We start from the raw sequence: 21,703 nt of genomic DNA, 5'->3' as shown, positions 1-21,703 counted from the left end.
CGAAAGTACTGTCCAGTACCTTGGCGACCATCGGCGGCACTTTGAGTGGCAGTTGGGTGGGCGGAGGCCTAGACCAATTTCAGCCCCTATATCTTTATCTAAACCTGGCCACCATAAGTAACTGCGTGCAAAACTCTTGGTCAAGCACATTCCCAGGTGCTGGTCATGAAGATCTCCTAATAATTTGGACCTGAAACATAGAAACATAGAAACATAGAAAATAGGTGCAGGAGTAGGCCATTCGCCCTTCTAGCCTGCACCGCCATTCAATGAGTTCATGGCTGAACATGCAACTTCAGTACCCCATTCCTGCTTTCTCACCATACCCCTTGATCCCCCTAGTAGTAATTTACTTGGAATAACTACTCTTGCACCCCACATGATACAATCTTTATCCATTGATAATTCATTTCTACGAACAAAGTGTGAATGTATATCTTTCTCTGATACCTGGTTTGGCCAGCCATTTGCAATGTAATCATACACCTTTGACATAACTGGGTCACATTTGGTTGCTCTGCCAATCTCTTCAGCTGTGACTGGCAGTTCATCAATGTATGAAAAATAGAACACTTCTTCCCTATTGGTTGTAACTTGTGATGGGGATGACAACCTGGACATAGTATCAGCATTACTGTGATCAGCTGATCACCTGTACTCAATGTCACACATATATGCTGATAAAATCAAGCCCATCTCTGCATTCGGGCTGCAGTTAAGGTTGGAACTGGGGACTTTGAATGGGGGATTGCTGTCAGGGGCTTATGGTCAGCAACTATGGTAAACTTAGACCAAACAAGTATTTGTGAAACTTCTTGACCCCAACAATCAATGCCAAGGCGTCCCTTTCGATCTGCACATAATTACTCTCACTGGCACTGAGAGTGCTTGAAGCAAAAGCAACTGGTCTCTCCTCTCCACTAACTATTACATGAGGGATCACTGCTCAAACTCCATATGGAGAGGCATCACATACTAGCTTGATCTCCTTAGATACGTCATAGTGAACTAACTTGGTACCCTCTACCAACTGGCTTTTACACTTTTTGAATGCTGTGACGTACTTCCAATGGATCTGTTTTTTCAACAGCTTATTCAGTGGATGTAACACTGTAGCCAAATTTGGTAGGAACTTCCTATAATAGTTCAAAAGACCCAAAAATGATCGTTCAGCGACATTCTTGGGAGTGGGTGCATTTCTGATTACATCCAGCTTTCCCTTGGTTGGATGTAAACCATCTTTGTCTATTCTGTGCCCTAAGTACTCCCCTGAGTTTTGAGATAACTCACACTTGCGAGCAGTCACTCGTACTCTGTGCTTCTCTAGCCATTTGAGCATTTCATTCAATACGTTATTATGGATTTGCCTGTTTGGTGCTGAAATAAGTATGTCATCTAAATAACATACTACCCCTTCAATGCCTTGCAAAATTTGGTTCATCACCCCTTGGAATATGGCATGGGCAGAAGTCACGCCAAATGGTAGCCTATTAAATTGATATAGGCCTAGATGAGTATTTATAGCCAAGCCTGACTTGGACTCCTCATCTAGCTCAAGTTGTAAGTAGGCATTTGTAAGATCTAACTTTGAGAAGATCTGGCCACCTATCAGCGTTGTGAACACATCTTCTACATTTGGCAATGTATTGGGCAGATTACCCTCTAAAGCGGTTACTTTATAATCACCACACAACCTTACCTTACCATCTGACTTAGGTACAACAGCAATGGGAATGACCCAATTACTTAGATCTACCTTAGAGATAATGTTCTCAGTCTCTAGTCTTTTGAGTTCTATGAATGACATTGCACTTTGTGCAAAATAAAATTTAATGTGAAGTATATCCTATCGTTCTCCAATGATGCTGCTATTTCTTTATTTAGGGGATAGGTACTGCTGTTCCAAGGGTTCCAAAATCTGGAAGTACCCGAACCTCGACCCGGGCGTTTCCGGATTCGGGACGTTGGAAATACGTTCCGAAATCGGTAAATACCTAAAATCCGGAACTGCCTCGATCCCGCTTTCAGCAATTTCTATGGGCTCAGGACTGTAATGCTGTTCCCCGTCAGTGGCGTGTCCTTCGGCTTGATGGGAACAAACACATTTTTCAGGCTTTCATACATCTCGGGACATGCTTCAGTCGAGAAAATAGCCCGTTTTCTTCCTAACACCATCCAGTTACGGTTTTCATCATCGGGGACTTCGATGATATTATTTGCAGTGAAAAACATTTCTAGCCACTCCACATATGCTCCGAAAGTCTCTCGGTCATGATGGAACTCACCCAAGTGTCTTATTATTCTCATAGGCATGGTTATCTGGACTCTCCAGTTCAGCCAAGTGTGCTTGTAATTTACTGTGAATTTTTAGCTGTGCTGCAAAACAAAGAACCTCTCAAAATCACTCTCTTGGTTGGCTGGATCATTGACCAACAAAAATTTCAGCTAGTGTATCCAGAAATCCTATCCTATGTTGCCACCATGATATCTTCTTTACGACATCACTAACAGACACACTACACAAGATGGCTCCAATACATCTGACTTTTATTTTCTCCAGCAGTAGTTGCATTACCACAGTAGTTCACTAGGTGGAGCTCTATATTATAGCTACACCAAAGGATCTTAAATACCTTGATAAGATCCCCTCTCCCCTTCTCTGGAGTGAACAAACTTAGATTCCAAAGCCTTTCTGTATAACTCTCATTGGTTGTGGAGGATCCCAGCCCCGACCTTGTCTCTGGCCCCTGTTGAAACTGAAATTCTGTGGGGGTTTCTCACCCCCTCCCCACGATTGCTCCCCCTCCCCATGATTGCTTGACGTAACTTCAGCAGAAGAACCGCAAGAACCCTGGCGTAAGCACCATCTTCGTAAAGACCAATTTTACAGCGATCAGTTGGAGGGACCCTGAGATTATCGAAATTTGTCAATTAAATGTCCATGATGACCATGTTTACAGATGTGGGCAGTGACCGTGCCCAACTACAAATGCTATTTGGGTTGAAAGTGAGAAAGCCCCTCTGTTCTTTCAACATTGTTTTCCTTCCCACAATACAACGGTGACTGCACTCCAAAAGTACTTAATTGGCTGTAAAACGCTTTGAGTCGTCCGCTGGTCGTGAAAGGCGCTATATAATTGCAAGTCTTTCAAGACTTTCTTTCTGTTGATAAGGAATTTATAATTTTTGATTCTTGCGACGAAATGTTTTCAAATTGATGTTGGCCATTAAGAAACCATAATCTAATATTGATGGTCGTGGGGCATTAATGGAATTAAAATGCAAGCTTTTAAAACATCAATTCTATAACTGAAGTGGATAGTTGTGCAGGATGATAAATTAATTGAAGCTTAAATAAAGCCGGAGAGAAATAAAATTCATTCCATGAAATCCTTGGTAGCCTATATGAAGAACAAAACTCTTGATGAGAGAATTCACTGAACATTGAGCAAAATGTGGAGTGGAATTTCTGCCTGTTTACAAAGGGATTACAAGATGAGGATTTTTCCTGGCGAGTTGCTAATTGCGATTAGAATATTGAACCTGGGCTATGGTTCTGACTGAAAGATTGAACTCTACCCTAACATCTGTGACTGAAAGGGAGCTTTATATAAACAAGCAGGCTATTGATCAAGTTACTGTCTCTATCCCAGGGAGAACAGCGGTTGATATCTTGGGTTCTGCATGTATGATGGCTTCTTGATGTATGCTGACAGCTTAACGAAGTACCAAGTGCAACTGTCCGAGTCAATGGGTGTTCAAAATTATGAAGGGTTTTGATAGCGTAAACCAGGAGAAACTATTTCGACTCGCAATAGGGTCAGTAAACAGAAGAAACGGATTTAAGATAATTGGCAAAAGAACCAGAGGGGAGACGAGGAGAATATTTTTTTTGCAGCGAGTTGTTATGATCTAGAATGCACTGCCTGAAACAGATTCAACAGTACTTTCAAAAGGAAATTGAATATCTACTTGAAAAGGAAAAACATTTGCTGGGCTATGGGGAAAGAGCAGACGAGTGGGACTAATTGGATAGCTCCTTCAAACAGCCGGCACAGGTACAATGGACTGAATGGCCTTGTGTGCTGCATTATTTTGATTTTCTGATTTTATGATATAAACTTTCAAGAAAACCCATTATAGACAGAATTGCTGTTCTGTTTCAAGCAAATTTTTCTTTTGATAAAAAATCTTGCACCTTAGACTACTGCACAGTATTTTTTTTCTACTCATTGCTTAGCTCTCCAATTATTTCCACTCCTGTTCTAATGTTGTTGGTTCATGGTGGGTGCGGTTCCATTGGTGTTGGTCGCTGAAGTGGCCATTCTATGGGCCCAAGTTTCGAGCCGCGCCTAGAACGGCGCAGTCCCGACCTGGACGCCCGTTTTTCGCGCCACAAAGTGCGCCTAAAAAAACCCTCCAGATTCTCCACCTCCCTGCAGGTCCTCTGGCCCTCGGCGCAGCGCAGCAGGAGCTGTAGGGGGCGGAGCCAGGTCCCTGCGCTGAAAACAGTGCCGGGACCTCTGCACATGCGCGCTACAGTGGGCACGCAAGTGCAGTAGCTCCAAGCGCCTGAAACTGTGTGGGAGGGGCCCGAAGCACGCAGCCCCTAGCCCTGGCCGAATGGCCTCACTGGGGCTGCGTGAATAAGGCTCCTCCCACGCCCAGCTCCTGCTTCCTCCTGACCCGACTCGACTCCCGCTTCCCGCCTCCGGACCGGACCCGACACCCTCGCTCTCCCCCCCCCGGACCGGACCCGACACCCGCTGCTCCCCCCCCCCCGCCCCCGGACCGGACCCGACACCTGTTCTCCCCCCCACCCCTCCAGACCGGACCCGACACCCGTTCTCCCCCCCCCCCCCGCCCCCGGACCGGACCCGACACCTGTTCTCCCCCCCACCCCTCCGGACCGGACCCGACACCCGCTCTCCCCCCACCTCCGGACCGGACCCGACACCCGCTCTCCCCCCACCTCCGGACCGGACCCGACACCCGCTCTCCCCCCCACCCCCTCCGGACCGGACCCAACACCCTCGCTCTCCCCCCCCCCCGACCGGACCGGACCCGACACCCGCTCTCCCCCCACCTCCGGACTGGACCCGACACCCGCTCTCCCCCCACCTCCGGACCGGACCCGACACCCTCGCTCTCCCCCCCCCCCGACCGGACCGGACCCGACACCCGCTCTCCCCCCACCTCCGGACTGGACCCGACACCCGCTCTCCCCCCACCTCCGGACCGGACCCGACACCCTCGCTCTCTCCCCCCCCCCACCCCGGACCGGACCCGACACCCGCTCTCCCCCCACCTCCGGACTGGACCCGACACCCGCTCTCCCCCCACCTCCGGACCGGACCCGACACCCTCGCTCTCTCCCCCCCCCCACCCCGGACCGGACCCGACACCCGCTCTCCCCCCCACCCCCTCCGGACCGGACCCAACACCCTCGCTCTCCCCCCCCCCCGACCGGACCCGACACCCGCTGCTCCCCCCCCCCCCCCCGCCCCGGACCGGACCCGACACCCGCTGCTCCTTCCCCCACCGCCCGCGGACCGGACCTGACACCCGCTCTCTCCCCCCCCCGCCCGCGGACCGGACCCGACACCCGCTCTCCACCCCCCTCCCCCCTGCCCTCGCCCTCGGACTGGATCTAACCTGACCTCCCTCTCCCTCCCTCCCTCCCCCAGATCCGAACCGAACCGACCTCCCTCCCACCACCCCCCCGACCCACGCTCCCCCCCCCGACCCGACCCAACGCCACCTACCTGTAAATCTGGTGCTGGGGACGGGCCCTGCCCGAAGTCTCAAGCCCGGTCCATTCAGCCTCCCTCCCCCTTCTCCTTCCCCCCCACCCCCCCCAATCTCCTTCACCCCCCCCTTCACCCCCTTCCCCCCATCTCCTTCTCCCCCCCAATCTCCTTTCCCCCTCCCCAATCTCCTTTCCCCCCCCAATCTCCTTTCCCCCATCTCCTTTCCCCCCCATCTCCTTTCCCCCATCTCCTTTCTCCCCTTTATCCCCCCTCCCCCCTTCTCCCCCCTCCCTATCCCTTCCCCTCTCCCCCTTCTCCCCCATCCCTCCCCCTTCTCCCCCTTCCCTCCCTCTGCTCCCCCCCTCTCTCCCTCTACCCCCCTCCTCCCCCTCCCCTCGCTGTCAGAAACACAGACACTGACAGACAGAGAGTGAGAGACACACACAGACAGACAGAGAGATAGAGACACTGACAGAGACACACTGAGGGGGGCATCCCAGCACGCTGTTGGAGGGCTCCCAGTGCTGCAGTCGGTAAGTAGAAAATGTTTTATTTATTGATTTAAAAAAACAATTATTTCTTATTCATTTTTTTTGATTGATTTATTGGTTGATTTATTGATGTTTTTATCATTTATTATTGATGATGGCTCTTTATTTGTAAAACTGAAGTGTTTAATGTTTGTAAACTTTCCTTTAAACCCCCCCCCCCACCATTCCCTACACCTGATTTGTAACCTACGCCTGATTTTCTAAAGCGTAGACAAGGTTTTTTCGAGCGTACAAAAATCTTCACTTACTCCATTCTAAGTTAGTTTGGAGTAAGTTTTCACTGACGAAACTTTGAAATCAGGCGGAAGTGGCCGGACACGCCCCCTTTTGAAAAAAAAATTCTGTTCCAAAGTGAAACTGTTCTAACTGACTAGAACTGGAGCAAACTAAATGTGGAGAATTCCGATTTCTAAGATACTCCGTTCTACACCAGTTGCTCCTAAAAATCAGGAGCAAATCATGTGGAAACTTGGGGCCTATATGTATAGGCCTGGACAATGGGTGTTGGAAAGCTACATTATCGTGGTGGGTGGGGGCACAACAGCACAATCTGTTTCAGTCCTCGCCTGATGCACGTTTACGTGCAACACACATGCACACGTGTACCCTTTCCACCAAGTATCACTGACTAATAATCAGGAGCAGGACCACTTGTTGATTTTCCCCCTTTCATTGCCCTCAGCAATGAATTTCTCAAGTGAGCCATATAGGAGTTTATTGCATTGTGTTCATAAACTAATTCCTCCAAAGGATTTCATAGAATAGAATCATAGAAACTTGTGGCACAGAGGGAGGCCATTTGGCCCACTGTGACTGTGCTGGCTCTTTGGAGCAGTCGTGCTTAGTCCTACAACCTTGTTTTTTATTCGTCCGGGATGTGGGCATCGCTGGCAAGGCCAGCATTTATTGCCCATCCCTAATTTCCCTTGAGAAGGTGGTGGGGAGCCACCTTCTTGAACCGATGCAGACCATTTGGCGAAGTTACTCCCTCAGTTCTGTTAGGGAGGGATTTCCAGCATTTTGACCCAGTGACAATAAAGGATCACCGATATAGTTCCAAGTCAGAATAGTGGCTGACTAGAATGAAACTTGGAGGTGGTGGTGCTCCCATGCGCCTGCTGCCCTTGTCCTTCTAAGCGGTAGAGGTCACGGGCTTGGGAGGTGCTGCTGAATAAGCCTTGGTGAGTTGCTGCAGTGCATCTCATAGATGGTACACAGTACAGCCACGGTGCACCAGTGGTGGAGGGAGTGAATGTTTAAGATGGTGGATAGGATGCAAATCAAGCGGGCTGCTTTGTCCTAGATGGTGTTGAGCTTCTTGAGTGTTGTTGGAGCTGCACTCATCCAGGTAAGTAGAAAGTATTCCATCAAACTCCTGACATGTGCCTTGTAGATGATGGCAATGCTTTGGGGAGTCAGGAGGAGAGACACATGCCAGAGAATACCCAGCCTCTGACCTGCTCTTGTTGCCAGTTTTATGTGGCTGGTCCAGTTAAGTTTCTGCTCAATGGTGACCCCCAGGATGTAGATGATGGGGGATTCGCTGATGGTAATGCCATTGAATGTCAAGGGTCGGTGGTTAGACTCTCGCTTGTTGGAGATATTCATTTCCTGGCACTTATGTGGTGCGAATGTTACTTGGCCCAAGCCTGAATGTCGTCCAGGTCTTGCTGCATGTGGGCATGGATGGCTTCGTTATCTGAGGAGTTGCGAATGGCACTGAACACTGTGCAGCCATCAGCGATCATCCCCACTTCTGACCTTATAATGGAGGGAAAGTCACTGATGAAGCAGTTGAAGATGGTTGGGCCTAGGACACTGCCCTGAGGAACTCCTGCAGTAATGGGCCTGCAGGATGATTGATCTTTAACCATCACAATCATCTTCCTTTATGCTATGTATGACTCAAGCCATTGGAGAATTTCTCCCCTGATTCCCATTGACTTCAGTTTTACTAGGGCTCCTTGATGCCACACTCGATCAAATGCTGCTTTGATATCAAGGACAGTCACTCTCACCTCACCTCTGGAATTCAGCTCATTTATCCGTGTTTGGACAAAGGCTGTAATGAGGTCTGGATCTGAGTAGTCCTGGTGGGACCCAAACTGGGCATCAGTGTGCAGGTTTATTGGTGCGCAAGTGTCGCTTGATAGCACTGTCGACGACACCTTCCATCACTGTGAAACATAGAAACATAGAAAATAGGTGCAGGAGTAGGCCAGTCAGCCCTTCGAGCCTGCACCACCATTCAATATGATCATGGCTGATCATGTATTTCAGTACCCCATTCCTGCTTTCTCTCCATACCCCTTGATCCCTTTAGCCGTGAGGGCCACATCTAACTCCCTTTTGAATATATCTAACAAACTGGCCCCAACAACTTTCTGTGGCAGAGAATTCCACATGCCCACAACTCTCTGAGTGAAGAAGTTTCTCCTCATCTCGGTCCTAAATGGCTTACCCCTTATCCTTCGACTGTGAACCCTGGTTCTGGACTTCCCCAACATCGGGAACATTCTTCCTGCATCTAACCTGTCAATTTTATATGTTTCGATGAGATCCCCTCTCATTCTTCTAAATTCCATTGAATACAAGCCTAATCGATCCAGTCTTTCTTCATATGTCAGTCCTGTCATCCCAGGAATCAGTCTGATAATTGAGAGTAGACTGATGGGGCGGTAATTGGCCGTATTAGATTTGTTCTGAGATTTGTGGACAGAACATACCTGGGCAGTTTACCACATTATCGGATAGATGCCAGTGTTGTAGCTGTACTGGAACAGCTTGGCTAGAGGCATGGCTAGTTCTGGTGCACCTTAGCTCGACAGCTGGGATGTTGTTGGGGTCCATAGCCTTTGCTGTGTCCAGTGCGCTCAGCCGTTTCTTGATATCACGTGGAGTGAATCGAATTGGCTGAAGACTGGCTTCTGTGATGGTGGGGACCTCGGGAGGAGGCGGATATGAATCATCTACTCGGCACTTCTGGTTGCAAATGCTTCAGCCATGTCTTTTGCACTCCCGTGCTGGACTCTGCCATCATTGAGGATGTGGATATTCATGCAGCCTCCTGCCTCTGTTCCAAGGAGAACAGCCCTAACCTTTCCAACCTCTCTTCGTAACTGTAGTCCCTCATCCCTGGTAACATCCTGGTAAACCTCCTCTGTATCCTTTCTAAGGCCTTTACATCTTTCCTGAAGTGTGGTGCCCAGAATTGTCCACAATACTCCAGCTGAGGCCGAACCAGTGATTTAAAAAGTTCAAAATATTTCAAACTATAAAGATCAAAAATGCACCCAAGATATTTTTCATTCTGCATTTCTACATTTTGGTCCATTTCATCTCATCCTCTAGAGTGCACATTTATATTTTAAGAGTTGACAGGTGACTGCTGAAAGCTTTAAAACATTATTTGTTCTCGGGATCTGGGTGGTGCTGGTAATGCTGACTTTGTTGCCCATTCTTGTTGCCCATAATGCTCTTCTTCAACTGCTGTAGTACTTGTGGTGATGGTGCTCCCATGATGGTGTTAGGTTGGGAATTCCAGGATATTGACTCAGTGACAAAGACGGAACGACGATTTATGTTCGCGTCGTGATGCTGTGTGATTCGGAGGGGTCGGTTTTCCTAAGACGTTTCTGCATTTGTCCGTCTCGGGTGCTGGAGGCTGCTGAATGGGATGTGTTGTCGAAGCAACCTTTGTGACTTGCTGTAGTGCATCCTGCTGATCATACATCATCGTCATCATCATAGGCAGTCCCTCGGAATCGAGGAAGACTTGCTTCCACTCTTAAAATTAGTCCGTATATGGCTCAACAGTCCAATACGAGAGCCACAGTCCCTGTCACAGGTGGGACAGATAGTTGTTGAGGGAAAGGGTGGGTGGTACAGGTTTGCCACACGCTCTTTCCGCTGCCTGCGCTTGATTTCTGCATGCTCTCGGCGATGAGACGCGAGGTGCTCAACGCCTTCCCGGATGCACTTCCTCCACTTAGGGCAGTCTTTGGGCTAGGGACTCCCAGGTGTCAGTGGGGATGTTGCACTTTATCAGGGAGGCTTTGAGGGTGTTCTTGTAACGTTTCCTTTGGCTCGTTTGCCGTGAAGGAGTTCCGAGTAGAGCGCTTGTTTTGAGAGTCTCATGTCTGTCATGGGAACAATGTGGCCTGCCCAGCGGAGCTGATCAAGTGTGGTCAGTGCTTCAATGCTGGGGATGTTGGCCTGGTTGAGGACGCTAATGTTGGTGCATCTGTCCTCCCAGGGGATTTGTAGGATCTTGCGGAGACATCATACGTACTGCAGCCACAGTACACCAGTGATGGAGCGGGTGGTTGTACCCAGTGTCAGGGGCGACAATCAAGGGGACTGCTGCCTCCCAGATGGTGTCGAGGTCCCCAAGTACTGTTGCGACTGCACCCATCCAGACAAGTGGTGAGTAGTTCATCACACTCCCTACCTTTGCCTTATTGATGGTGAGGCTTTGAGGAGTCAGGAGATGAGCCACTCATACAGTGTCCAGCCAGTGCCTTACTCTTGTATCCATGGTGCTAATATGGCTGGTCCGGTTAAACTATTAGCCAGTGACGATCACCAAGATATTGATGGTGGGAAACTCTCCAGTTAGGGTGCTGTTGAAGGCCAGGCAGATGTTGTTGGGCTTTTTCTTATCGGAGAAGGTCATTGCCTGGCATGTACAGAGTGCGAATGTTACCAGCCACTTGTTAACTAAAACCTGGATGTTGTCCAGGTCCTTCTGTCGGCTGCCATGGGCTGTTTTATTACTTAACTATGCTAAGGATATGCATTTGACGTCGTTCTCTGAACTTTTAAGGTGGTCCCTAAGTGACTGAGACAATGATAGAGACTTACTTTGTGGATTGGGAATGCTTTAACTTGAAACCTGCAACTAAATTAAAATTAGCATTGAAGTCAGAGTAGCTTGGTTTATGAATAATAGGGATCTGCTTACCAGCAGTTGGCTTTAATTCAATTCCAAATTACGCTTTCCAGTAATTAGCATGACCACAAGAAGAAAATTAATGAACCAAATGTGACCTAATTGTAATGTATCTAGTTATAAAACAAAGGGATGGCCGAAAGAAAACTCTGACTGAATTTTAGTTTTCTTCTTTCAGTTTCACACATGAATTGAAACAGAAGCACTCTAGTTTAACGACAGCTTCCAGGGTGCCGGGAATCCCAGCGCATTACAGTGCCAATTCAAGTAGAAACAATGGCCCCAGGCTATGCTGGAGCCTAGATTCTCTCGAAGTGCCCCGTTTGTTAGATTTTTGTCCCTCACCGTTCAGCTCGCAAATGGTTTGCCCTGCTGGAAGAGCAAGCTGATAATTAAATGAGACTCCACAATTTAAATTGTTCCCTTTCTGGACCGGAGAGGTTGAGTGGCATTGCAGGAACATGGGAAAGTAAGGTGGGAAAGTAAGTTGTGAGGAGGATACAAAGAGGCTGCATGCATTCACTTGATGTGGCCATCGCTGGCAAGGCCAACATTAATTGCCCGATCCTAAATGCCCTTCAGAAGGTGGTGGTGAGCCATTTTCTTGAACCACTGCAGTCTTTGTGGTGAAGGTACTGCCACAGTGCTGTTTGGTAGGAAATTCCAGGATTTTGACCCAGCGACGATGAAGGAATGGCAATATATTTCCAAGCCAAGATGGTTGTGACTGTAAGCGGAACTTGGAGGTGGTGGTGTTCCCATGCGTCTGCTGCCCTTGTCCTTCTAGGTGGTAGAGGTTGCGGGTTTGGGAGGTGCTGTCGAAAAAGACTTGGCAAGTTGTAACAGTGTGTCTTGTAGATGGTACACACTGCAGCCACGGTGCACCGGTGGTAGAAAGAGTGAATGTTTAAGGTAGTGGATGAGGTGCCAATCAAACAGGTTGCCTTGTCCTAGATGGTGTCGAACTTATTGAGTGCCGTTGAAGCTGCACTCATCCAGGCAAGTGGAGAGTATTCCCTCACACTCCTGACTTGTGTCTCGTAGATGGCAGAATGGTTTTGGGGAGTCAGGAGGTGAGACACTCGCCACAGAATACCCAGCCTCTGACCTACTCTTGGAGCCATTGTATTTATGTGGCTGGTCCAGTTAAGTTTCTGGTCAATGGTGACCATCAGGATGCTGATGGTGGGTGATTTGACGATAGTAATGCTGTTGAATGTCAAGGCGAGGTGGTTAGACCCTCTCTCATTGGAGATATTTATTACATATTAATAACAGCATGCGCATTAAACCCGCCATTACTTTGACAGTAAAATCTGGGCCAATATGAAAGTGGTATCTGTGAGATATATATGCACATAATTAGAAGCCGTGCAGTCCTGTGTGCTTCTGGTCACGGTGTGGCTTCACGTTGTGTGATTGTGGTATGCTGTTACCTTGTATACATCCAGCTAGTCCCACATTGCCACATTGCTGCTGCAGTTTGCATTAGGTCATGTGAAAATCTTTGTAAAGCTCAACCAGAAATGATGCAATTTACATTGTATCTACACGGTGTCCTAATTTGTAAGAAAATAAATGATTAATTACACTGTGTAAAAAAGAAATTGCCACTGACAAAGATTTTTCAGTGTTTTCAATATCTTGAGAACATGTTCCAAAAATAGTCCAATTAAATACTATACTCAACACATATTGTGCTCAATTTTCCAAAGTGATTCGCGCCATTTTTTTGGTATGCGCTACTTTTTTAGGCGCAAATTTAAAAATTACATTTTCCCCAATGAATGTGCACCAGCGTAACTCAGTTCCGATTTTTTTCGTTTAGATTTTTTTGCGCTAAAGGGGGCGTAACCTGATGTCTGCGCCAGTTTTTCTCAATTATGTAAGTTTGCCCCCCCAAAAAATTCTCCAAGGTCGGTGTATGTGACCACTCCCGAAAAACCTTCTGGTGAGTTAAGAAAAACCAGCGAGCATTGAAAAATCGGCGCAGAAAGACGCCATTGATTTTCCAGCGAAGTTTTGGAGGCAGCGAAGAACACTTAAATATGCATAATAAAGATTAATTTTTTTTTACCATAAAATGCAGTAAATGGAAGTTTGATGGAATTCTGTAAGTTTTCATTTTGTTTAAATTGACATGCCACCACCAAACGTCTGCAAACAGGGCTTGAGGGTCGGAGGGTCAGCCGGCAGACTCTGATACTTGCTCGGACACGGGCTCGGGGCTCGGCTTCAAAAGAAGCCCGAGGGGGTGGGGGGCTGTGGAAGGCATACGGAAGGCATCGGAAGCCTACACTACACATCAAATGTAGGTTGGGGGATGGGGGTGGGGGAGTGTGGGGTGCCTGATCACTGTGCCTGCTCAGACCAGGGTGTGGTCCATACAGACCTTGTAGGGGGCAGAGAACAATGAACCTTGTCCTGCCTGCCTACCATTTTGAGCTTTTTGCAAAGGTAAAATATAATCATGGGGGCAATCCTGACAATGCCATACCTTGTGCAAGCCTTCTGCTGTGGAGGAGACAATTGATTCAACGTCATCGCATGAGGAACCTCAGAGCACGTAGGGTGATTGGCAGGAGGCCGGGTATATCGAGACAGGCATTCATACCTGCACCTGAGTGATGCAGACTGTGACAGAAGGCTGTGTTTCCGTAAAGAAGTTGTAACTAAGATCTCTGAGTTAGTAAAAGCTGACCTGCAACCTAGAAGCGTCAGGACGACTGCTTTGTCAGTTGAAGTGAAGGTTACAGCTGCACTTTCATTCTATGCATCTGGATCATTCCAGGCTACAACTGGGGATGTGTGCGTCATTTCTCAACATGCATCATATATCTGCATTCGGCAGGTGACTGCTGCACTATATGCCCGGAGGAATGACGACATAAAGTTCCCCATGACCGCCCAGGAAATGCGTGAAAGGGCTGTGGACTTCTCCAGGATTGCTGACTTCCCAGAGGTACAGGGCTGCATTGATTGCACCCACATCGCCTTGTAAACACGTTTGGAGGATTCCGAGATGTACAGGAACAGAAAAGGCTTCCACTTCATTAATGTGCAGCTCATGTGTGACGACATGTATGGCATCATGTCAGTTGATGCAAGATACCCTGGGAGCACCCATGATGCGTTCATCCTACGCGAGAGCGCTATATCTGCCATGTTTCAGCAGCAGCCAGAAGGGCAGAACTGGCTACTGGGAGACAAAGGATACAGCCTTGCCACCTGGCTCAAGATGCCCCTACGTGTAACCCGGACGGAAGCTGACTGGGAATAGAACATGTCGTACATTGCGATGCACAGCATAATAGAGAGGACCATTGGCATCTTGAAACAGCATTTCTGATGCCTTGACCATTCCAGAGGCTACTTGGAATACTTCTCTGAAATTGTCAGCCAGTTCACTGTTGTGTGCTGCGTGCTGCATAACTTAGCCATCATGAGGCAGCAGCAGCTGGTAATAGAAGACCCACCTGAGGTGAGAGTGGCTGATGATAATGATGAGGAGGATGCAGATGACGTGGAGGAGGAGGAGGAGGACGGGGAAGCCATGCAACTATCTGAACCCAGAGCACGATAGCGGAGGAGGGCGGGCCATCATGCCCCTTTAACGATTGTTCGAGCCTTGCGCCAGCAGCTCATCCGTGAACGCTTTGCTGCCTGAAGGCTCAGCGACAACTATTCCACAGGGACCATGTTTACTGTTTAGACCTGTTCTGTAATTTTGTGTTGAGCTAATGGAACAAATGATGGAAATGATTCTTGTTTACTTCAAAATGTTCTGTTAATAATGGAACAAATAATGGAAATGATTCAGTTATAATTTAAAATATATTTTATTCAAAAGTTTAACAAACATTTGTTTGTACTTAACTTTAATAAAAATAGCCTTGTATCAAACTTTAAAGTTTTCACTTAAGATCACTTACAAACTTTAAGATCACGTACAAACTCTAAGATCACTTAAAAACTTTAAGATCACTTACTAACTTTTAAACTTGTAAATTTACATAATTTACAAAAAACTTTGAATTTGAGAACAGTTACAACAGTAACAACAATAATAATAATAACAACAACAGCAGCAGCAACTAAGAAAGGCTGCGGCCATCTCTCCTCCACCTTATTCTAAGACTGCCCGCTGCGCTTGGTCTTGGTGACTCCACCATCCCTGCTCGCAGGCGGTGGCGCAGCATTTGTCGGGTTGGTACCAAGCTTATTCTTTCGAACATCTCGGGTAATGCGCACTTCTTGATGGGGGGTGGGGGGGGGCAGCCGGTAATATGGAAGGCCTGGCATGGGCCTCTTCAGAGGCTGGTCTGGGGATTGGAGTGGGAGTGGCAGTTGATTCTGTCAATGGCTGCGGGGTCTGGGCGTGTTCCCTTATTGCAGCAGCTAACTCCAACATTCCCTCCCTCATGTTCGCCGACAGTGTCTCACCTACCTATGACATGCCCTCCCCCATGTTGAGCAAAAGTGTGTCAACTACCTGCAACATTCTCTCCATCATGCTCACTGCCAGTCTATCAGCTACCTGCAACATTCCCTCCCTCATATTCACTCACGGTGCATCAGCTACCTGCGACATTCCCTCCCTCATGTGCACCGACATTGTTTCTGTTGACTGAGATATTCCCTCATGTTCCCGAACAGCATTCCCATTTCTCGTGAGTGTGTTGTTACTTCTCCCAACAGTCCCAATACCAGATGTGATCGGGTAAGGTCAGTGCTCTCCGCACTCATTGCCATCATGTGAACCACATCTGTTAGATCCTGCACCTCATGAGAGCGCGGTTGAGCTCTCCTTCCCCTCCTTACCAAGGGTGTGGCTCACAGCATCCCAGTGGGATCCACAGCCTTGGACGGTGGGGCCCTGTGTGTGCCTTGCTGCATTCCCTGGGACCCACAGCCTCGGATGGTGAGGCTCTGGCTGTGCCTCGCTGTACCCCACTGGAATCCCCAGCCTCAGACGGTGGGAAACCATGGAATGTCCCACCAACATTCAAATCACTACTCAGGGAAGGGGCTAGCACCTCAATGGGCGGCATCTGCACCTCCTCCAAAGTGAATACAACAGTGGGGGCTTCATTCATCTCCTCCCCTCACCCCTATGCTATTGGTCTGGAAGGTGGGATTGGAAGATGTTCTCCTCTTCAGGCTCGATTTTGTCTGAATCTTCTTCTGCATTGTCAGGGTTGGCCTCAAGTTCTGCAAAATATAACAGAACAGACAAGTGGTTAGCAGCAGAGAAGGGGGCAGGGTGGGTGGTATGAGTAGGCTCACACAGTGCAGGCAGCAGGCTGATTTGAAGGACCACGATGAATGATAGCACATTGCGTCAAGCTGATGGAGACAACCCCATGAACCGAAGCATTGGTAGCTCGCGCAGTACTTTAACATTTAGGAAAGCCAGATTATGGACTTTGCAGGACTTACCCTCTCCCTCGAGTGTGGGGCCCAGCTTGTGCAGTGGTGGTGGCTTTTCTCCAGGCAGGACCCATCAAAGCAGCAATCCTCTCTTCCAAGGGTGTCACTGGGTGCAGATTTGCAAGGCCTCCTCCTGTTCAAGTTCTTTCTCATTTGTTGTGTGCCACTTTCCTCTGCAAAGATGAAAATATAACTTTTTAGAGAGGGTGTCTTTCTGCTAGGTGGGACATATACAGATGGTCACAGTTACAATTGCAATTCCACTGAAAAATTAAAATATTACTTACACTAACTACTTGACTAACTAAGGTCCTGCCGCTTCTTTTTGCACTGGCCTCCAGACCTCGAGGTGGTCACCATTGCACAGTAATCTTCTGCAAGTTGGTTCCAGCGTTTCTTCATTTCTTTTGTTGGAACTTTTATGTGATCTCTGCTGGTATTCAGCTCCTGCCATCTGGCTTCAATCACAGTAACTAATGCCTCCACTTCATCCTGTAAGAAATTCTTGTCCTGGCATCACGTTGTATCTTGTATTGCAGCTTCAATTTTTCCAATGATAATTAAAGTTCTCACACAGCACTGAATGTTCTCACACACACAACTGGCTCTTTAAAAATGGCCGAATGCAGACTGGGATCTGTACTGCGCATGCACGTCCACAGGAATCACGTCACATTTTTTTGTGCATGTGCAGAAGGGGCGACATTGTTTTTTCGGCAAAGATATTAGACTCCGCCCCCCCCGAGGCTACAGGACAGGCTGCGTGGTGCCAATTTCAAAAAATAGAACAGGGAAAATTGGCACTTTTATTTTTGGAGCAGATGTTGCCTAGAAAAACGGGCGTAAATCTGGCAATATGCCAAAATACGGCTTGGGGAAAATTGAGCCCATTAAAAGTTCATTTAAAAGACAAAATCCTCTAGTGAATGCAGCAGCCTCTTATTGTTCTGCACTGCTGTCAATAAATAGAAAATGTTGTTATTTTCCAGGCTTACCAGCTGTCCAGAGGAAGAATATGGGCCATGATCATCATTCTGTGTCTCATTGCTGCCATTCTTTCAGCATTCTTGGACAATGTCACCACAATGCTCATCTTTACACCAGTAACCATAAGGTAACTGTATACAAGTACTTGCTCTGTAATGTGATGAATTGTCTTCACTGGTGCAGTTAGGAGGCCACTTTGATGGATGGAGATAGAAAACCAGAGTCAATTGAAGTTTGAACTGGTCAAGTGTGACTTGTCCCTTTCAAGGGGCGCATTAGTGAATCAACAACAACAGCTTGCATTTATGTAGCAACTTTATCATGGATAAACATCCCAAGGTGCTTCACAGAGGGTTCAAGGTGGGAGGCCGGCCAGCAGAGTATTGGAATAGTCGTGGTTCGAGGTAAAACAAAGATATTGATGAAGGTTTCAGCAGCAGATGAGCCGAGGCTGGGCGGAGATGGGCGATGTAATGGAGGTGGAAGTAGGAGGTCTTGGTGATGGTCGGAAGTTCAGCTCCGGTGCAGATAGTACGCCAAGGTTGTTCAGCCTCAGACAGTGGCCAGGGAGAACGATGACATTGGTAGCTAGGGAACAGAGTTTGTGGCGGGGATGGAAGATAATGGATTCAGTCTTCCTATTATTTAATTGGAGGAAATTGCAACTCATCCAAGAATGGAAAGACAATGGCGGGGGGTGGGGGATTGAGAGAGATAGTGTTGAGGTAAAGCTGAATGTGTGGAACCTGACCTCATGTCTTCAGATGATGTCTCAAAGGGTCTTCATCATATAGATGAGGTATAGAAAGAGGCCAAGGTTAGATTCTTGGGGAATTCTGAATGTAATGGTGCGGAGGTGGAAAGAGAAGCCATCGCTGGACATCCTCTGGCTATAGTTGGGTAGGTAAGAGTGGAAAATAGTGAGATGGGCATTAGAGGAGAGCTGCTGAAGAAGGCTGGTTTGGTCAACTGTGTCAAAGGCTCCAGAGAGGTCAAGGGGAATGAGAAGGCTAAGAAGCCAGAGGTTTTCTTTGGTCTCCAGGATGATCCTGGAGTAGTTGGTGGCTTTGGTGGAGGAGAGGAGAGCCCACTAGTGCTTAATATGGTCGAGTCAGATTTGTTGATAGATGGCTGAACAAGTAGAGTGACAAATACAATCAGGTCTGTGCCACTTGGACTTGAGAGAGCAAATGCAGGGGCTTTGCCAGGAGGAACTATCAAGGTGGGAGAGAATAACGTTTTTACTTGAGACAAGGGGATCAAAGGTGAGGGAGTGGCTACACAAATCGATGGCTGCAGAGAAGTATCATGGCAAATGGTAGGCCAAATGCTAGGCAGATAAAAATGTGAAAGTGTAGTGACCTGGAGGAGAGCTTTTACCAGGGTCAGTTGCAGAAAGAATTGGGTTTGGATGCATTTGGGGAATGTGGGTGGTGAGAGGTAGAAGGTAGTGGTCAGAAATGGTCTTCTTTGTGATTGAGATCATGGGAGTAGAGAGACCATGGGAGGTGGCAAGGTCGAGGGGAAAGGAATGCAATGTCTTCAGATGAGAGAGGACCTGAGATGGAGATTGAAATCACTGAAGCTGATAAGTCCCTCAGAGCAGAGGCTGAGGGAGGAAAGATGGAGGACATTGTGGTGAGATGCTTGTCGGGGCTTGGGCTACTGGTGGACAATAAGGATTTTAAAGGAGAGGTAAGAGGGATAGAGGTAAGATGTGTCAAGGAAGAGAAAGTACCAGAGGAGATCAAGGATTGATTTGGTAATAAGGGCCACATGACCACAGTCAAAGCCAGGATGACAATCCGATATCTACAAAAAGGTCATGGATGGCAAGGGCCTTGTTCATGAGTAAATGGTCATTCTGATGGGAAATATGGAGAGGGGCAGTTACTGTTGACCTGCTGACAGAAGCTAACAGTGCAGTGGCTTATGGGCTGAGCATGATGGGAAGGAGTTTGGAAAAGTTAGTACCCAGATGGCCTGCTGGGCAGGAACGTCAGCGAGAGAGGAGAATTGAGCTGTTTGGGTTTCCGTCCATAAGGAGGCAGCGATTTGTCCCTCACTGGGCCATTTGCATAATGCTGTGAGAGGCATGATGGGCTTATTCAAGTGTGATTTAAGCCTGTGACATCATCAGGTGAGTAGAAAGGCAGAGGAGCAGTGGAGGGTTGGGGTATCGATGGGAAAGGGGTGGGGGCAAAGTGTCCCCGAGATAGGAAAAAAAGGTGGAATGACTGTATGATAGGAAATGGAGGAGACAGGAGAGAAGGCCCCACGATCGGCCAAGCGAAAACAAGACAGGGAGATAGAAGTAATGGGCTTAGGCCTGGAGCGGCAACAAAAGACACACAAATTGAAACTAAGGTAATTCAGGTTGCATAGACATGGCAGAGATTAGGAAAGACATGTCCTGGTTATAAACAGAGGACTGGAAGAAGATGATAGGGAAAAAGTCCAAAGTTAAAGTCTGAGGTCCTATGGTGGGATGAACTTGAATTGTGGAGAGGGCGGTGTCAGACTGGACTTTCCATGAACTAGTGTTCAGATTTGGAGACACTTGTGGAGAGGGAATGGATCCAGTAGACGTTTGAAGGGCAGTATTTCATTGGGTGCGCTGCTGAAGGTTTGGCCTTGTCATATGGGACTCCTCACCCATTAAAAACATTGTTTTTTAATGGAATTTTAAAAATATTGGCATAATGAAGCTTCTTCCAATTTTACAGAAAATTATGCACTGTTTTCTTTTCCCTAGTGGAGTGAGTCTAATCAAAACTTCACTCAGCCTTAATAGAATCTAAATATTAAATGAAAATAATGTCCTTTGAGAATATTATTCCCATTTAAAAAAAAGAAGCAGTCAATTCAAATAATTGATAATCAGAAGATTCAGTCAGTCAGTCTGCTGTACCTTTATTCTTACCACACATGGTCTCCCTTAAAGTGAAAGCCCCTCATCACCCAGCTTTCATCTATAATCTGTGGCTAGACAAACAAATACACCCAGGAACAGGAATCACTGTCCCCACTTATGTAGGAGGCGATTTTAACCCTACTTGTCCAGCAGAAACCTGGCAGGTGGGCAATTAAAATCGTCCTGGTTCTTAACCTGTCCGAAAGGCTCCATGATCGCAGCATCTGCAATTTTAACCTACTCTATTAAGCAGGCAGGAAGGACACGCACCCGGAGCCAACATGGTCCTTCTTTACATATGCATGTTGTGGCCCGATGATATTATTGAGACCCGACTGTAATTTTAACTCAAACCTGAGTGGGGAATCCACCTGGAATTAAAATCAGGCCATTCATCTCCATCACAATAATGAGTTCAGTCTTCACATTGATCTATGTTACTAGTACAGTCAACTCTGTCAATGGATTATAGTCATGAATTACTGCACTCTCACTGTAAAATGACTGATTAAGTTTTGCTGCTAAAATGTATTACTTTACTTGCACATTAGTGTTCCAAGCTCATATCTCTGTTCTCACGACTACCTGCATGAATATTTAAGGTTTCTTATTTTATTGTGTGGATAAGCTGTACCTAAAAATGGTTGTTTGATAAATCTGAAATGTACTACTTTTTCTTTATAGAAGACAAAAACTTAAACCTCAGAACACACTTAGGCCTAGAAATTCGGGTCGTTTGCGCCTCCTGCTCGCGCCCCCGCTAAATTCCGCGGGAGTTTATCAGCGGCGGCGGTAACCCGCAGCGCCCCGTTCCACTGCGCCAGTGATGACAACATTATCACCGTGCGCAGTACCCGGTTAGCGCCCTGGACCCTAGTTTCGGCATCATCCGTGAAGCTGTGCCGGGCGATGACAGCTTCAGGGGGCGTGTACAGGAGGGCCGGCTGCTTGCTTGGCACAAATTAAAGGGGAGGTGTGGGCCAGTACAAAAAAAAATTCTGCCAATTTTGCCGAGCGCCCCATTGGCATTTTGAACGTGGGGTCCGTGCTGCAATTGGTCAGTCCGCCACTCTGCTTGAGTGGCATGGCACCCCCGCACCCAGGTAGGACCCTTTCATCA

At 47.6% G+C, this 21,703-nt stretch overlaps 1 protein-coding gene across 1 annotated transcript in view; it reads left to right on the top strand.

Annotated features, from left to right (window-relative positions):
* oca2 (oculocutaneous albinism II) overlaps positions 1–21,703 on the top strand; it is a 692,205-nt gene that overhangs the window by 268,171 nt on the left and 402,331 nt on the right. The window contains exon 12 of the mRNA XM_070891615.1: positions 17,672–17,796. Coding sequence (XP_070747716.1) covers positions 17,672–17,796 — 125 coding nt within the window. The remainder of the gene's footprint in view (positions 1–17,671; positions 17,797–21,703) is intronic.

This window comes from Pristiophorus japonicus, chromosome 10 (assembly GCF_044704955.1).
Source record: "Pristiophorus japonicus isolate sPriJap1 chromosome 10, sPriJap1.hap1, whole genome shotgun sequence".
Lineage (NCBI taxonomy): Eukaryota > Metazoa > Chordata > Chondrichthyes > Pristiophoridae > Pristiophorus > Pristiophorus japonicus.
The sequence above is the reverse complement of the archived record's forward strand: the minus strand, read 5'-3'. Positions and strand labels throughout refer to the sequence as shown.